At 39.4% G+C, this 17864-nt stretch overlaps 1 protein-coding gene across 1 annotated transcript; it reads right to left on the bottom strand.

The window, feature by feature from the left end:
* Nucleotides 1-562: 562 nt before the first annotated feature.
* Nucleotides 563-9954, bottom strand: synprb (synaptoporin b). The gene is made up of 5 exons (XM_060918308.1): nt 9931-9954; nt 9093-9211; nt 5802-6000; nt 5065-5256; nt 563-886 (listed from the first exon to the last, which is right to left on the bottom strand). Exons 1-5 carry the CDS (start codon nt 9952-9954, stop codon nt 563-565), a joined length of 858 nt encoding a protein of 285 aa, XP_060774291.1.
* Nucleotides 9955-17864: the final 7910 nt, after the last annotated feature.

Raw genomic sequence — 17864 nt, 5'->3', positions numbered from 1 at the left:
GCCAGCCCATCTGGCACTAACATCCATGAGGTTAGAGCACATTTTCCTCTAAGAGTCACTTCAAGCACATTTCTCCCCATTCTAATGTTTGATGTGAACATTCGTGAACATTTACTCATGCTCTTGGGCTGTATCTGCATGATTTTGTGCATTGCACTGCTGTTTCATGATTGGCTGATTGAATAATTGCATGCAGGGGTAGTGGTACAGGTGTTCCCATTAAAGTAAAATTATACATTAAATATTTTTTATCAGAATTTGACAAAAATCTCACACAGATTATACATCATTATATTTAAACCACATTTAACAACAATTAAATTAACAATAAATATAAAATCACCAAACTAACCTAAATGAAACACTTAAACTTTCTGCCAAAGACCATGCAATTTACACATATAGTGTCTGGTGAAAATTCCTTTTCTGTCTTTTTGTTTCCTGCTTCATAAAACATAGTCCTTTCAGAATCTGAGATGTTATTTTATCTTTACTCTATTACTTTCCTCATTCTTCTCTCCTATCTCCCTCATACAGTACAGCAACTCTGCATTCTCGTATCTCACTGACTTTCATTGACAAATATGAGCGGTCCTCTAGAGGTGGGACTGCCCATCTGTCTGTAAACTTTAGGTTGTCCCAGATTGGTCTGCAGGAGGTTGAGTCCTCCACCTGATAGGTCAAAACTTGGCTGGCTGTAGAGCCTCTGTCCAAAGCCTGTTCTGGATTGGTCAAAACTGCTTTGACTGTACTGCCTGAAGCTACTGCTGCGTTTCTCAGATGGCGTTCTGGATGGGTAGCGCTGACCGGACTTGTGTAAGCCTGTTTCTTTGTAGGCAAACCAAATGTTACCAGCCCACAGGCAGAAATTCAGAAAGCCAAAAGCCTGGGAGCAAGGGATGATTCAGAGTCATTAAACAAATATGAGATAAGGGTTTAAATTTGTTTAAATAGTGATAATTTATAACTGGCTTTGTCATACTTCCTATAATTTTCTTTGAGGTTTTCTTGATTGATGATGGTCATATTTCTGTAGGACTGTATTAAACCTGACACAATGGAACAGGCCTATTTCAAAAATAATGACAATGAATTGTTCAAAAAATGTTTGCTTTGTAATTTGAAGTGATCATTTAACAGCATATTATATACACACACACACACACACACACACACACACAGTGGGACAAAAAAGTATTTAGTCAGTCACCAATTGTGCAAGTTCTCCCACTTCAAAAGATGAGAGAGGCCTGTAATTTTCATCATAGGTATACCTCAACTATGAGAGACAAAATGAGAAAAAAAAAACATCCAGAAAATCACACTGATTTTTAAATAATTTATTTGCAAATTATGGTGGAAAATAAGTATTTGGTCAGTAACAAAAGTTCATCTCAATACTTTGTTATATATACCCTTTGCTGGCAATGACAGAGGTCAAACGTTTTCTGTAAGTCTTCACAAGGTTTTCACACACTGTTGCTGGTATTTTGGCCCGTTCCTCCATGCAGATCTCCTCTAGAGCAGTGATGTTTTGGGGCTGTCAGTGGGCAACACGGACTTTCAGCTCCCTCCAAAGATTTTCTATGGGGTTGAGATCTGGAGACTGGCTAGGCCACTCCAGGACCTTGAAATGCTTCTTACGAAGCCACTCCTTCATTGCCTGGGCAGTGTGTTTAGGATCATTGTCATGCTGAAAGACCCAGCCACGTTTCATCTTCAATGCCCTTGCTGATGGAAGGAGGTTTTCACTCAAAATCTCATGATACATGGCCCCATTCATTCTTTCCTTTACACAGATCAGTCATCCTGGTCCCTTTGCAGAAAAACAGCCCCAAAGCATGATGTTTCCACCCCCATGCTTCACAGTAGGTATGGTGTTCTTTGGATGCAACTCAGCATTCTTTCTCCTCCAAACACGACAAGTTGAGTTTTTACCAAAAAGTTCTATTTTGGTTTCATCTGACCATCTGACATTCTCCCAATCCTCTTCTGGATCATCCAAATGCTCTCTAGCAAACTTCAGACGGGCCTGGACATGTACTGGCTTAAGCAGGGGGACACGTCTGGCACTGCAGGATTTGAGTCCCTGGCAGCGTAGTGTGTTACTGATGGTAGCCTTTGTTACTTTGGTCCCAGCTCTCTGCAGGTCATTCACTAGGTCCCCCCGTGTGGTTCTGGGATTTTTGCTCACTGTTCTTGTGATCATTTTGACCCCACGGGGTGAGATCTTGCATGGAGCCCCAGATTGAGGGAGATCATCAGTGGTCTTGTATATGTCTTCCATTTTCTAATAATTGCTCCCACAGTTGATTTCTTTACACCAAGCTGCTTACCTATTGCAGATTCAGTCTTCCCAGCCTGATGCAGACCTACAATTTTGTTTCTGGTGTCCTTTGACAGCTCTTTGGTCTTGGCCATAGTGGAGTTTGGAGTGTGACTGTTTGAGGTTGTGGACAGGTGTCTTTTATACTGATAACGAGTTCAAACAGGTGCCATTAATACAGGTAATGAGTGGAGGACAGAGGAGCCTCTTAAAGAAGAAGTTACAGGTCTGTGAGAGCCAGAAATCTTGCTTGTTTGTAGGTGACCAAATACTTATTTTACTGAGGATTTTACCAATTAATTAATTAAAAATCCTACAATGTGATTTCCTGGATTCTTTCCCCCCATTCTGTCTCTCATAGTTGAAGTGTACCTATGATGAAAATTACAGGCCTCTCTCATCTTTTTAAGTGGGAGAACTTGCACAATTGGTGGCTGATTAAATACTGTGTGTGTGTGTGTGTGTGTGTGTGTGTGTGTGTGTGTGTGTGTGTGTGTGTGTGTGTGTGTGTGTGTGTCAGATTCAGCAAAGCCTAATGGCATTTGTTCTAAAATCTGCTGAGTTTATTTAAACTCAACCAAAAGCTACACTCAAGGTTTATCATTTCAGCCTGTCTTTAGACATCTCAAAATGCCTGTAGATAGTTTTCACATGACGTCACAAAGTCGGGGATTCCCTAGTGGTGGCCATCTTGGGGGTCCAGCTTACCGTACGGGTGACTGAGCACACATTGTAACGCGCGAGTACAAAGTCTTCAAAAGAACCCAAGCAGGCTATTTAAAGCTAGCAATGGTGCACACCTGTTGTATTCACGGCTGTCGTAATAGGTCAGATGATGAAGTCAAGCAGAGCTTTTCTGGAATTCCCACTGTACAGGAGCACGAAGGCGAGTAAACAAAGAAACTCAGCATACAAAGGAGAAATCTATGGCTTGCGAGAATCAACCGCAAGGATTATCAGCCTTCCAAACACAGCAAAGTCTGCTCCGATCATTTTATAAGTGGTAAGTTGTTTAAATAAACAATCAATTGTGTTTAAGTTTGTTTTTGGAAACCAAAACATCATGTGAACAATCTCTGGAGAATGCTGAACTGGAACCGCTGAGTGTACGTTTACATTGTAATGTACACTTAATATCGCTCGTTTGTCACGTTTCTATTTGAAACTTGTCACTTCACTCACGCAAGGGTCTCATCTCATCTCATTATCTCTAGCCGCTTTATCCTTCTACAGGGTCGCAGGCAAGCTGGAGCCTATCCCAGCTGACTACAGGCGAAAGGCGGGGTACACCCTGGACAAGTCGCCAGGTCATCACAGGGCTGACACATAGACACAGACAACCATTCACACTCACACTCACACCTACGGTCAATTTAGAGTCACCAGTTAACCTAACCTGCATGTCTTTGGACTGTGGGGGAAACCGGAGCACCCGGAGGAAACCCACGTGGACACGGGGAGAACATGCAAACTCTGCACAGAAAGGCCCTCGCCGGCCACGGGGATCGAACCCGGACCTTCTTGCTGTGAGGCGACAGCGCTAACCACTACACCACCGTGCCGCCCCTCACACAAGGGTCATTTTTGAAAAACATTTAAGGTCTATTCTGTATGATTTGATTTGTGTTTGGGATGCAAACAGCGCGCCTTTTGGCGGATGCCGCCTGAATCGTGCAGATCCGATTTTTTTTTAGGGGGGGCGTTGAAGTGTCTGATTATAATTTCAAAGTAAATTCTGTATTAAAATTACTAAATAAGCAAATCCATTACAGTCCATGAAACAGGAAGTATAAGGATGAGAAAAAAAGTTTAAATCGGAAAGCTGCGCACATTTGCGCAGCCCAAGCGGTGTGCAGGACTGCGCATATGTGCGCAGCTTTCCGATTTAAACTGTTTTTTTCTCATCCTTATACTTCCTGTTTCATGGACTGTAACGGATTTGCTAATTTAGTCATTTTAATACAGAATTTACTTTGAAATTATAATCAGACGCTCCAACGCCCCCCCCCCCCCCCCCCCCCCCCCCAAAAAAAAAAAATCGGATCTGCGCGATTCAGGCGGCATCCGCCAAAAGGCGCGCTGTGAATATATAAAGTTGTATATATCAGACAGCCTTTAAAGTTTGATGAAGTCAGTTTCAGTCTTTGGAGCAGGCTTTGGCAGTTTCAGGCTTTGGCAGCCCTGCATAGTCACTTGAAAATGCATCTTTGTCCACTTCGTAGGGGTCAATTCCCCCAATCAAGGCCAGTTTGGCTGCATACCGTTGTCGTGAGATGTCGTCTAATGTATCTATATACTTCTGTTTGCTTGATTTTGCCGACATTGATCTTTATTTTAGAAAACTGACTATATAACTTCATAAATTCGTCCGAGATAATGTAGCCGGTAGTGGCGATGGTCCGTTTTGTTTGCCCCCCAAGATGGCGGCTGGGGGGCGTTCCCCGGAATGCCGTGAAGTCAGTGAAAACTATCTATAGAATTCCTTGTTTGTCCATGGCACAATTTAAGACTATCATAGATTTTTTATTCTGATATTACACAGCAAAATCCCCAGTGTTGAATTAACACTCAGAGTGTTTATATAGGTCCAACTGGACACAAATTAACTCTGAAAGTTTTAATTCAACACTGAGGAATTTGCTGTGTAGCAAAGGCTTACACAATAGTGAACTATAGATTGAAGACCTGTTGAAATAACCTGCAAACTTCGCGTATATTCAATGACTCAAAACACATACCACTGATACATTAAGACTGGTCCAAGTAGGCTCCTCTAGGGTCTCACACAAGTTCTCCTCATCTCTGCAGGCAGACATTAGCATCTGTATCAGATTCACATCTGTGGCTGTCTTCACTCCGGACAGAGTTTTAGCCCAGGCTATTGAGCTCACAAGCCACAGACCTGAGAAAATCACAGTCACCAGGCAATCCTGTGGAGAATTTCAAATGTAATCATTACATTTTTGTGAAATGCTAGTGGAAATACTGGAAAAGGCAGCTAACACAACTGTGCTAACTGGTCCCCACTAACTTTATTTTTCTTATATATTTATTGCTATTACATCTCTTACAGAGGAGTGTTTATTATTTTTCATATATTTTCACAAAATGTTTATGATTTTTCACATGATTTGGTTATTTTTGTATGTGTTTTTTATGTCATACATTTATTTTCATATTTTTTGTATATGAGGCAATGTGGTTCAAATTGAGTAATAACATCAATTATAGGAATTATTTTTTATGATGAATTCTCACGTGAATAATTATTTTGACACGTCACATGTACAGTTTACGGTTAACTTTATTATTATTATTATTATTATTATTATTAACTTATGATCACGTCATTCACATAAGTCAATGTGTAAAATAACACAATAACATGAAAAATATGAGTTTTTTATGGAAGGGAACCTGTCAAACATTTCATTATTAAAAAAAAGAGAAAGAAAAGAAAAAGAAAAGCACTCACCACTAAAGGACCTCTATTCTTCTCTCTGTACTTGTTCTGGTAAAAAATGTAGACAACTGTAGCTAGGAGTGAGTAGAGAAATGCTAACACAGCCACAGTAATGAAGAATTGTGCTGAAGAGGAGTAGTCTCCCTCAAGGAAGAGCGTCTCGTACCTCTTACCCTCACAGAGAGGAACAGTGAAGTGCACCTGCTGCAGTCTGAAGGAACAGAATAAGAGAAATTGAAGCATGTTGTACAACATGCCATAATAGCTTCATATTATTCATATAGAATATCAGAAGAGAAATTGATAAAATGCAATTTTGCCATTTACAAGCCGGTGTATTGTCTGTTGTTTGTCTTCACAGACACACACCACACTGTGAATCTGATCTAATCCCTGTGTGACCTCGTGCATCTCTACATCAATAATTAATGTTTATACATATATAAAAGACCACTAAATATGCACTTCTGTTCAGGAAATTTTGTCCTCACCACTTCTTAGATTGGAAATTATACTTGAGGGAGAAGAACATAGATACAGTAACTTGCATTAGAAAAATACTTAAGACAGAAGAACATGATAATTGTATGCCAACCATGATTAGCATGATTTTCTTAATTACAGTTGTACAACCCCGATTCCAAAAAAGTTGGGACAAAGCACAAATTGCAAATAAAAACGGAATGCAAGGATGTGGAAGTTTCAAAATTCCATATTTTATTCAGAATATAACATAGATGACATATCAAATGTTTAAACTGAGAAAATGTATCATTTAAAGAGAAAAATTAGGTGATTTTAAATTTCATGACAACAACACATCTCAAAAAAGTTGGGACAAGGCCATGTTTACCACTGTGAGACATCCCCTTTTCTCTTTACAACAGTCTGTAAACGTCTGGGGACTGAGGAGACAAGTTGCTCAAGTTTAGGGATAGGAATGTTAACCCATTCTTGTCTAATGTAGGATTCTAGTTGCTCAACTGTCTTAGGTCTTTTTTGTCGTATCTTCCGTTTTATGATGCACCAAATGTTTTCTATGGGTGAAAGATCTGGACTGCAGGCTGGCCAGTTCAGTACCCGGACCCTTCTTCTACGCAGCCATGATGCTGTAATTGATGCAGTATGTGGTTTGGCATTGTCATGTTGAAAAATGCAAGGTCTTCCCTGAAAGAGACGTCGTCTGGATGGGAGCATATGTTGCTCTAGAACCTGGATATACCTTTCAGCATTGATGATGTCTTTCCAGATGTGTAAGCTGCCCATGCGACATGCACTAATGCAGGGGTGTCAAACCTGATCCATAAAGGGCCGTGTGGCTGCAGGTTTTCATTCCAGCCATGCAGCAGCACCCTGATTTGGCTTATTCAATCAACTGACACACCCACCCTTTAATCAAGGGTGGGTGTGGCTGCAAGTATTTGACTGTGTGAAGACAGTTCAGTTGATTGAATGAGCCAAGTCAGGTGTGCTGCTGCATGGCTGGAATGAAAACCTGCAGCCACAAGGCCCTTTATGGATCAGGTTTGACACCCCTGCACTAATGCAACCCCATACCATCAGAGATGCAAGCTTCTGAACTGAGCACTGATAACAACTTGGGTCGTCCTTCTCCTCTTTAGTCCGAATGACATGGCGTCCCTGATTTCCATAAAGAACTTCAAATTTTGATTTGTCTGACCACAAAACAGTTTTCCACTTTGCCACAGTCCATTTTAAATAAGCCTTGGCCCAGAGAAGACGTCTGCGCTTCTGGATCATGTTTAGATATGGCTTCTTCTTTGAACTATAGAGTTTTAGCTGGCAACGGCGGATGGCATGGTGAATTGTGTTCACAGATAATGTTCTCTGGAAATATTCCTGAGCCCATTTTGTGATTTCCAATACAGAAGCATGCCTGTATGTGATGCAGTGCCATCTAAGGGCCCGAAGATCACGGGCACCCAGTATGGTTTTCCGGCCTTGACCCTTACGCACAGAGATTCTTCCAGATTCTCTGAATCTTTTGATGATATTATGCACTGTAGATGATGATATGTTCAAACTCTTTGCAATTTTACACTGTCGAACTTCTTTCTGATATTGCTCCACTATTTGTCGGTGCAGAATTAGGGGGATTGGTGATCCTCTTCCCATCTTTACTTTTGAGAGCCGCTGCCACTCCAAGATGCTCTTTTTATACCCAGTCATGTTAATGACCTATTGCCAATTGACCTAATAAGTTGCAATTTGGTCCTCCAGCTGTTCCTTTTTTGTACCTTTAACTTTTCCAGCCTCTTATTGCCCCTGTCCCAACTTTTTTGAGATGTGCTGCTGTCATGAAATTTCAAATGAGCCAATATTTGGCATGAAATTTCAAAATGTCTCACTTTCGACATTTGATATGTTGTCTATGTTCTATTGTGAATACAATATCAGTTTTTGAGATTTGTAAATTATTGCATTCCATTTTTATTTACAATTTGTACTTTGTCCCAACTTTTTTGGAATCGGGGTTGTAATCATGATATCAAGTTTTGGTAATCAAGGGATAATTTTGCTTATTTGACTTACTTATAGTTTTGACTTATCTTTAACAATTTTATATTAACTTATAGAACAACATTGAAAAAGACCAGTTCAAGATAATGCAAATGTATCAAAATGAAGAAGCAGAGACTAACAGTAGTGATTGTAATTTACAGGTAATTAAAAAAAAATTGTTATACTGTGTTTTTAGAGACAAATGTAATGTGCTCATATGGACATTTAAACCTATTAGGATTTAAAAAGCAGACTATTTTAAACTTTGTGAGAAAAATCAGCCCATTTTTAGAAACATCTGCATAAATCAAATTACCGATTGGCAAATTAACATAAGGCAGTATAATTCTCTTTTTGTAACACATTGTTTACAATAGATATAGTTTATTTTTAGAAATGTGTTTAATTTAAAAATCTTTTGATAAACTTCACTTATTATTTATTTTTATTTTTTGGTGAAAGATCTTTCTTTGTGGTTGCTTTCTCTAAATGTATCCTTTCTCACTAAATTTAGTCATCAGCCCTTGTAACTGTCACTTCATATCACAAGACAATGTGAGTGTGGGAGGGCAAAACTTCACACACTTTCCCTGAGGCATGTGAAATTATGGGCAGAGTTTTGAGACCCCAGTGACAGCAAACCTCTCCTTTATTGAGAGTGGATTGCTCAAGTGTATAAACAACTGTTCACTACATTTTATGGGATTATGATACAACAGAAATGTCTACTATCTGTTGATCTGTGACTTTGAGGACATGAAGAGAAGTAGTTACACTCACCTGAATGGATAGCCAAAACTGATACTGATGTTTCTTTGGGTTTTATCCATGCATTCCACTTTAACCGTTATCTGGCCAGAATATCCCCCACATGTTGCAAATGCACAAACAGCAAAAAGCTGGAGAAGCAAAATTAATCAACGAATCAAATAAAAGCCCTACAAAATGCTCAGTGTTCTCTCTCTCTCTCTCTCTCTCTCTCTCTCAAGTGCTGCTTTTATAATATGTTTTCTACAATTTTAATATTAATTAGAAATAAAGTAGAGGGTGTTTTGTGAATGTATCCAAGAAACACCCCAGTCCTTACAATAAATATATTGAATGCAAAGCTAAAAAAAAAAATGTTCACATGTTTAAAGGGTATAATAACGTGCAAAGTAAAGGTAATTTAGTGTATAGATACAACTCCAGAATAATGGAATCTCTTTGAAAGAATGAACTAAATACTGAACATCAAACATTCAATAGTTACCTATAGAAAACCAGAACCTTCACACATACACATATTATATATACTAGGCACAATATAATACTGATGAGCAATTAGCATCGATCTTCCAGTACAACCAAATAAATTATTCAGAAAGGAAATATTACAAACAGCGGAGACAGATGCTGGGACCCCTCACAGTGATTAAATCTGATTAAATAATCAAACCGTTTCTCAGACATTCCCACAAACACAACAAAAGACAATTACTACATGTGCTTTTAAAAAAAAATATATATATAGGTTTATAATTATTTACACCACATATACCACAGACACAAAATAATTTAGTATTTGAAAGAACACAAATTTCAAAATGGCTTTTTAAGTAAACTTATGTAGTCTTACCGGAGCAAATATGACCATACACATTGAGAAGGATGACTGATCATCAGTTAGTATATCTGTCAGTAAAGGAGTGAAAGTTCACTCCCGCGTAAAGCCTCAAATAGTGACTGAGAATTCACTACACAGATGCTTCGACACAGGAACCAGGCAGAGTATGTATTTCTCTTGTGTGTATGAGAGAGAAACGGGGAGGTAGATACAGGGAGAGAGAGAGAGAGAGAGAGAGAATTTTGCAATTCATTATGATGCAATATTTGGCATTCCCACATACATTGACTCACATATATGGACATAATACTTGTCAAATGAAGCTCTGAATGATATATGTTTCATCCATAATTATTCCACATTTATCTGTTTTGATAATTTCACACTATGCATGTTAATATTGTATGTTACTCTGACATGTATTACAGTACCCTGAGAGTAACAAAAACCTAGCACATAAGTATAAAATAAACTAAAAAAACACATTATTACTGATGCATTTTACATGAGACACAACCACGGTATAAATATTTTATCTGCAAAAACAATTCTCTGATATTCACTGGCCATGCCTATTTGTAGACTGATTATTTTAAAAATCTCATATTAAAGATAAAGAATGTATTTTGGCATGAAATTTTTTGTAATGTCATTGTCCATAGAGATAGAAAACAGTATAACTTGATTATCACAATATACAGTATTTATTTTCTATCCCACCTCAAGCCCAGACGATTGCATGGTTTCTGATATTCTACAGTAAAATGATGACCAAGCTCAACAGATATCATGGACATGCATTACAGGGAAGCCATCCCTCCACTTCAGCCATAAATGTCAAGCTGGAAAACAGTGAAATGGATTAGATTGATGTAGTGGCTTAAGAGACCTGTAATTCATCTTCTGTACTTCAGAGGAAACACCAACAAGTTAAGACTTTAAGTTAATACAGTATCCTCCATAATTAAGCACTTTCTCCATTCATATGAAGAAGACGTATTGGTTAAAACTAATTTTTTTGTGCCCTGTGATGGAGTGGTGTCCTCTCCACTTTCCTCGCCTTGTATCCAGTGTTCCTGGGATAGCCTCTTGATCTGTTGTGAGCCTGACCAAGATAAGGTGGTCACTGAAGATTAAAGAATGAATGAATTAACATTTTTTCAGTGGAAAGATACACTCTGTGTCACTGTTTTTGGTGTCCCTGAATTCGGTATGCCACATTTGCCACATTTACCATTAATAGTCTTACTCAACAAAAATATGGAAATCCTTTGAGCTCTGAAGGACTGTATTTATATACTGTCCAGCTGGTAAAAGCAGAAAAAAGACTTAAGCTTCCTTGAAAAAGTGACCAGATTTGATCTAAAATGTACTGGCTTATTATTTTGCTGTGTACTGTAACAACGTTTTCAGGGTTTCTCAAAGCAAAACAGCACTGCACCATTGCATAACTGTATTTCCTGCTGAGGATTAGTTTATCTTCTTCACCACCCTTGTTTCTCTTTTCATATTAAAGCCCCATTATTCATATTTTTGGTATTGGAATTTTTTTGCTCCTGGGCTCCCCCTACAGTTGCAGAGTGTAATTCACTTTCATGCCACTGTTACAAATACAGTACAAGTTGCACTTTGAGCTCCCCTCATGGATAGTTGTGCATGTGCATTTGTTACAAGTTAAAGGATAAGGAATGGCAGAAGCCAAAGAACCATGTCCACTGACAAAGCAGAGTAATATTACAGGATTTTACACAAATGTAACTGAATAAATTTATTTAATGTGGCATCAGAGATGAACACTAACAAAATGAAAAGAATAACAGAAAGTTTTAGATTTGCTGAAACACTATGTTTGCATTTCCAGGCCAGAGACATTGTTTGCTAATTGTTTGAACATGAAGTATGTGAGTAATTCTCATGACACAAGAATAACACTGATAAAGTTACAGCCTACATTACAATCTTTCATAAATAACATTGTCAGGAATGTACACGCTGCTGTCAGATTGTCATTGCTTTCCTATTGTGTGCAATACCTGTGCAAATTCTGATTTGCAGCACAGGGGGAAAAATAAAAAATGTCTGCACATTCATGTTTACTTCAAGACTTGATTCATGATCTGTCTCATGGTTATGAGACAGATCATGAATCAAGTCTTGAAGTAAACATGAATGTGCAGACATTTTTTATTTTTCCCCCTGTGCTGCAAATCAGAATTTGCACAGGTATTGCACACAAGTCAGAATACACAGTAAATTTGCCAGTGTAAAATATGCAGTGTCAAAGTATTTTAATTCTTTCTGAGTTCTTCCAACAATGGACAGAGTAAAATTGAACAAGATAACTTCCAGTGTTGGTGAAAATAATTGGAGTTAATAGAGGTTTTACACTGTCAGTGTCACATATTTAGTGTTAAAGTAAATTGACTCTCTCAGAGTTAATTCTACACCGATTAGAACACAATACTTTCCAGTGTAAAATAAAAAATTACTCTGAAAAGCCCCACCCACCAGCACGGTGGTGTAGTGGTTAGCGCTGTCGCCTCACACAGGGTTCCTACAGATATTTTATGTTGAATTTACTACCTTTTTACTACCTTCACAATTTTTTTTTACTACCACAGCGACAATTTGGATTTGGACATTTTCTCACAATTTAACAAGGTAATCTTTGAGTGTATGTGTTAGTCCAAGTGAATGTGCTACATATAAGTTAGTGACAACTCTACCCAAAGAGTTGGATTGATGAGACAAGATAGAAAGAAAATCTGAACGTACCGGTAGTGTAACTCTTTCCCTTTGGACGCATAATAGAACTTCCCATTGCTAGGGCTACACATGGAATAATGCATATTTGCATAAAAGAAAACAAACTTCCACATATAAGTTATAATTTTATTGAACTGTGAAACTGTGGCCCATAACCTCTTAACGGGTACACAGATTTGCACTAAACCTTGTGTGTCAACACTTCACATTAGGTACAAGATCTGATTACGTTTTGTTGGCCAACACTTTCAAGATGGCCAACCTTTTGTTTGTGGAATAATCTTTTGAACAGGTGAACAGATTTGCACAAAAAATCTTATGTGCTTAGGTACATCAACTCATTACATTTAGATCAGGTCAAATGGCAAACACGAACCCACACACACACACACACAAAGCGCACCAGGCGCATGCACACATGGGTGCACACACACATGACAAAGACAAGACAAACACCCTAAAGAGACAAAACACATAACCCAAGCCCTATTTTGGCAGTCTCTCAACACATTGCCAAGTTTGCTTAAGATAGTCATTTGCACCAGTCCTGTAGTCGTGAAGGTCCGTGGGCAGAGTCAACACCTTCCTCCCAGAGATCAGTGTTTTAGAGGGTTAATCTTAATCATTTGAACAGTTCAACAGATTTGCTCATCACATTTTGGATGCCTCAAATGGCGCGCGCGCACACACACAAAACGCACCAGGCGCGCGCGCGCACACACAACGCACCAGGCGCGCGCGCGCACACAACGCATTACATGTGCCTCAGTTGTTTGACCTTTTCTTCGATCAACTTTTCAATGAACGCCTCTCGCCGATTGCCATCTACCACCTTTAGCCAGTCTTTAAAATCAGGTTCCTCCAGCCAGAGGTCTGAAAATTTGCATTTCCCCATTGTTTAATTCTCGTGCAGATGTCGCCAGTCGGGTCAACAGATAGATTCGACTAGAGCCGTATAAACAAAGTCAGTCTCGTACTAAACAATCTCTGGTATAAATTTATACTGGATTCAACCGTTATTGGAATTCAATGCGCATGCGCCACCAACTCCTCACTGCGGTCCTCCTCGATACATAAAAATAAATTCGCCCAAATGTAGTAATTTATGGATATTATGGCATGCAGGTTAATTAAATGAATTAGAAAACACATAGGCCCAGTTGGATGGGGGTCAAAAAAATTTACTACCACGTCAGATTACGTTTACTACCTTTTACTACTTTTTACTGGCCATAATTTAGCCTATTTTAATTAACTACCTTTTACTACCTTTTAAAACCCCGCGGGAACCCTGTCACAGCAAGAAGGTCCGGGTTCGAGCCCCGTGGCCGGCAAGGGCCTTTCTGTGTGGAGTTTGCATGTTCTCCCCGTGTCCGCGTGGGTTTCCTCCAGGTGCTCCGGTTTCCCCCACAGTGCAAAGACATGCAGGTTAGGTTAACTGGTGACTCTAAATTGACCATAGATGTGAATGTGAGTGTGAATGGTTGTCTGTGTCAGCCCTGTGATGACCTGGCGACTTGTCCAAGGTGTACCCCACCTTTCACCCGTAGTCAGTTGGGATAGGCTCCAGCTTGCCTGCGACCCTGTAGAAAAGGATAAAGCAGCTAGAGATAATGAGATGAGATGAAGCCCCACCCACCAACTTCCCCGGTCAAACTGACAACGTCGACTCTGGCATTGCCATCTTCCTCGCATCAAAAGATTGTGGTATTTCCAAATAAACTATTAGTTGTTATTTTTTCATTCAAGCAGAATCTGTGTGTAAGAATAAAGGTACGTCGTCATTTACCATACCTGTCAATGTTGGGTACGTATTCAAATACTGAATTTCAAATGGCTAATGTGATCTCGGATTGGCGGCTAGCTTAAAGTGCATATCCTGGACCAAATCTGGTTTTTTTAAATATGAAAGTATGTCCTTTTACACACTCATCCAGAAGGGTAATTTTGCACAAGGCCATCTGTCTACAGCAGAAAAAAATAAAATAACAAAACATGTCTGGAAAAATCCCAAGGGAGTCTGGAGCCAGATTCGTGACGTCACATGCGGAAGTGCCAGCAGGCTGCATGAGCTTGCATGGTTTCAGTGCACAGTCTGTGTAGACCAAGTTTAGCAGCTAGCGATTTTGCATTGAAATATGGAATTGTCACCTGACCGCAATGTTACTTCACCTTTGGATGAAGAATGTAATGAGATGTCAGAGTTGGGGCTTCATCTGTTTGGATTTGATGATGATTCAAGTAGTGAACACGATGGAGACAACACCGGGGATGTAAATAATACAACCCCGATTCCAAAAAAGTTGGGACAAAGTACAAATTATAAATAAAAACGGAATGCAATGATGTGGAAGTTTCAAAATTCCATATTTTATTCAGAATGGAACATAGATGACATATCAAATGTTTAAACTGAGAAAATGTATCATTTAAAGAGAAAAAATAGGTGATTTTAAATTTCATGACAACACCACATCTCAAAAAAGTTGGGACAAGGCCATGTTTACCACTGTGAGACATCCCCTTTTCTCTTTACAACAGTCTGTAAACATCTGGGGACTGAGGAGACAAGTTGCTCAAGTTTAGGGATAGGAATGTTAACCCATTCTTGTCTAATGTAGGATTCTAGTTGCTCAACTGTCTTAGGTCTTTTTTGTCGTATCTTCCGTTTTATGATGCGCCAAATGTTTTCTATGGGTGAAAGATTTGGACTGCAGGCTGACCATTTCAGTACCCGGACCCTTCTTCTACGCAGCCATGATGCTGTAATTGATGCAGTATGTGGTTTGACATTGTCATGTTGGAAAATGCAAGGTCTTCCCTGAAAGAGACGTCGTCTGGATGAGAGCATATGTTGCTCTAGAATCTGGATATACCTTTCAGCATTGATGGTGTCTTTCCAGATGTGTAAGCTGCCCATGCGACATGCACTAATGCAACCCCAAACCATCAGAGATGCAGGCTTCTGAACTGAGCACGCTCCTCTTTAGTCCGAATGACACGGCGTCCATGATTTCCATAAAGAACTTCAAATTTTGATTTGTCTGACCACAGAACGGTTTTCCACTTTGCCACAGTCCATTTTAAATAAGCCTTGGCCCAGAGAAGACGTCTGCGCTTCTGGATCATGTTTAGATACGGCTTCTTCTTTGAACTATAGAGTTTTAGCTGGCAACGGCGGATGGCATGGTGAATTGTGTTCACAGATAATGTTCTCTGGAAATATTCCTGAGCCCATTTTGTGATTTCCAATACAGAAGCATGCCTGTATGTGATGCAGTGCCGTCTAAGGGCCCGAAGATCACGGGCACCCAGTATGGTTTTCCAGCCTTGACCCTTACGCACAGAGATTCTTCCAGATTCTCTGAATCTTTTGATGATATTATGCACTGTAGATGATGATATGTTCAAACTCTTTGCAATTTTACACTATCGAACTCCTTTCTGATATTGCTCCACTATTTGTCGGTGCAGAATTAGGGGGATTGGTGATCCTTTTCCCATCTTTACTTCTGAGAGCAGCTGCCACTCCAAGATGCTCTTTTTATACCCAGTCATGTTAATGACCTATTGCCAATTGACCTAATAAGTTGCAATTTGGTCCTCCAGCTGTTCCTTTTTTGTACCTTTAACTTTTCCAGCCTCTTATTGCCCCTGTCCCAACTTTTTTGAGATGTGTTGCTGTCATGAAATTTCAAATGAGCCAATATTTGGCATGAAATTTCAAAATGTCTCACTTTCGACATTTGATATGTTGTCTATGTTCTATTGTGAATACAATATCAGTTTTTGAGATTTGTAAATCATTGCATTCCATTTTTATTTACAATTTGTACTTTATCCCAACTTTTTTGGAATCGGGGTTGAACATGTGAAGTAAGTGTATTATCGCCCAGCGCTTTCGTGTTGTTTACTTTTGTGTGTGTCAATAAATAACATTATCTGTGTACCACACAAACACAGGAACACCTACAGTGGTGCTTGAAAGTTTGTGAACCCTTTAGAATTTTCTATATTTCTACATAAATATGACTTAAAATATCATCAGATTTTCACACGAGTCCTAAAAGTAGATAAAGAGAACCCAGTTAAACAAATGAGACAAAAATATTATACTTGGTCATTTATTTATTGAGGAAAATGATCCCATATTACATATCTGTGAGTGGCAAAAGTATGTGAACCTTTGCTTTCAGTATCTGGTGTGACCCCCTTCTGCAGCAATAACTGCAACTAAACGTTTCCGGTAACTGTTGATCAGTCCTGCACACCGGCTTGGAGGAATTTTAGCCCATTCCTCCATACAGAACAGCTTCAACTCTGGGATGTTGGTGAGTTTCCTCACATGAACTGCTCACTTCAGGTACTTCCACAACATTTCGATTGGATTAAGGTCAGGACTTTGACTTGGCCATTCCAAAACATTCACTTTATTCTTCTTTAACCATTCTTTGGTAGAACGACTTGTGTGCTTAGGGTCATTGTCTTGCTGCATGACCCATCTTCTCTTGAGATTCAGTTCATGGACAGATGTCCTGACATTTTCCTTTATAATGCGCTGGTATAATTCAGAATTCATTGTTCCATCAATGATGGCAGCCGTCCTGGCCCAGATGCAGCAAAACTGGCCCAAACCATGATACTACCACCACCATGTTTCACAGATGGGATAAGGTTCTTATGCTGGAATGCAGTGTTTTCCTTTCTCCAAACATAATGCTTCTCATTTAAACCCAACATTTCTATTTTAGTCTCATCCGTCCACAAAACATTTTTCCAATAGCCTTCTGGCTTGTCCAAGTGATCTTTAGCAAACTGCAGATGAGCAGCAATGTTCTCTTTGGAGAGCAGTGGCTTTCTCCTTGCAACCCTGCAATGCACAACATTGTTGTTCAGTGTTCTTCTGATGGTGGACTCATGAACATTAACATTAGCCAATGTGAGGGAAGCCTTCAGTTGCTTAGAAGTTACCCTGAGGTCCTTTGTGACCGCAACGACTATTACATGCCTTGCTCTTGGAGTGATCTTTGTTGGTCGACCACTCCTGGGGAGGGTAACAATGGTCTTGAATTTCCTCCATTTGTACACAGTCTGTCTGACTGTGGATTGGTGGAGTCCAAACTCTTTAGAGATGATTTTGTAACCTTTTCCAGCCTGATGAGCATCAACAATGCTTTTTC

Source organism: Neoarius graeffei, chromosome 4 (genome assembly GCF_027579695.1).
Source record: "Neoarius graeffei isolate fNeoGra1 chromosome 4, fNeoGra1.pri, whole genome shotgun sequence".
Lineage (NCBI taxonomy): Eukaryota > Metazoa > Chordata > Actinopteri > Siluriformes > Ariidae > Neoarius > Neoarius graeffei.
Note: the sequence above shows the minus strand (reverse complement) of the source record. Positions and strands in the feature narration are given on the sequence as shown.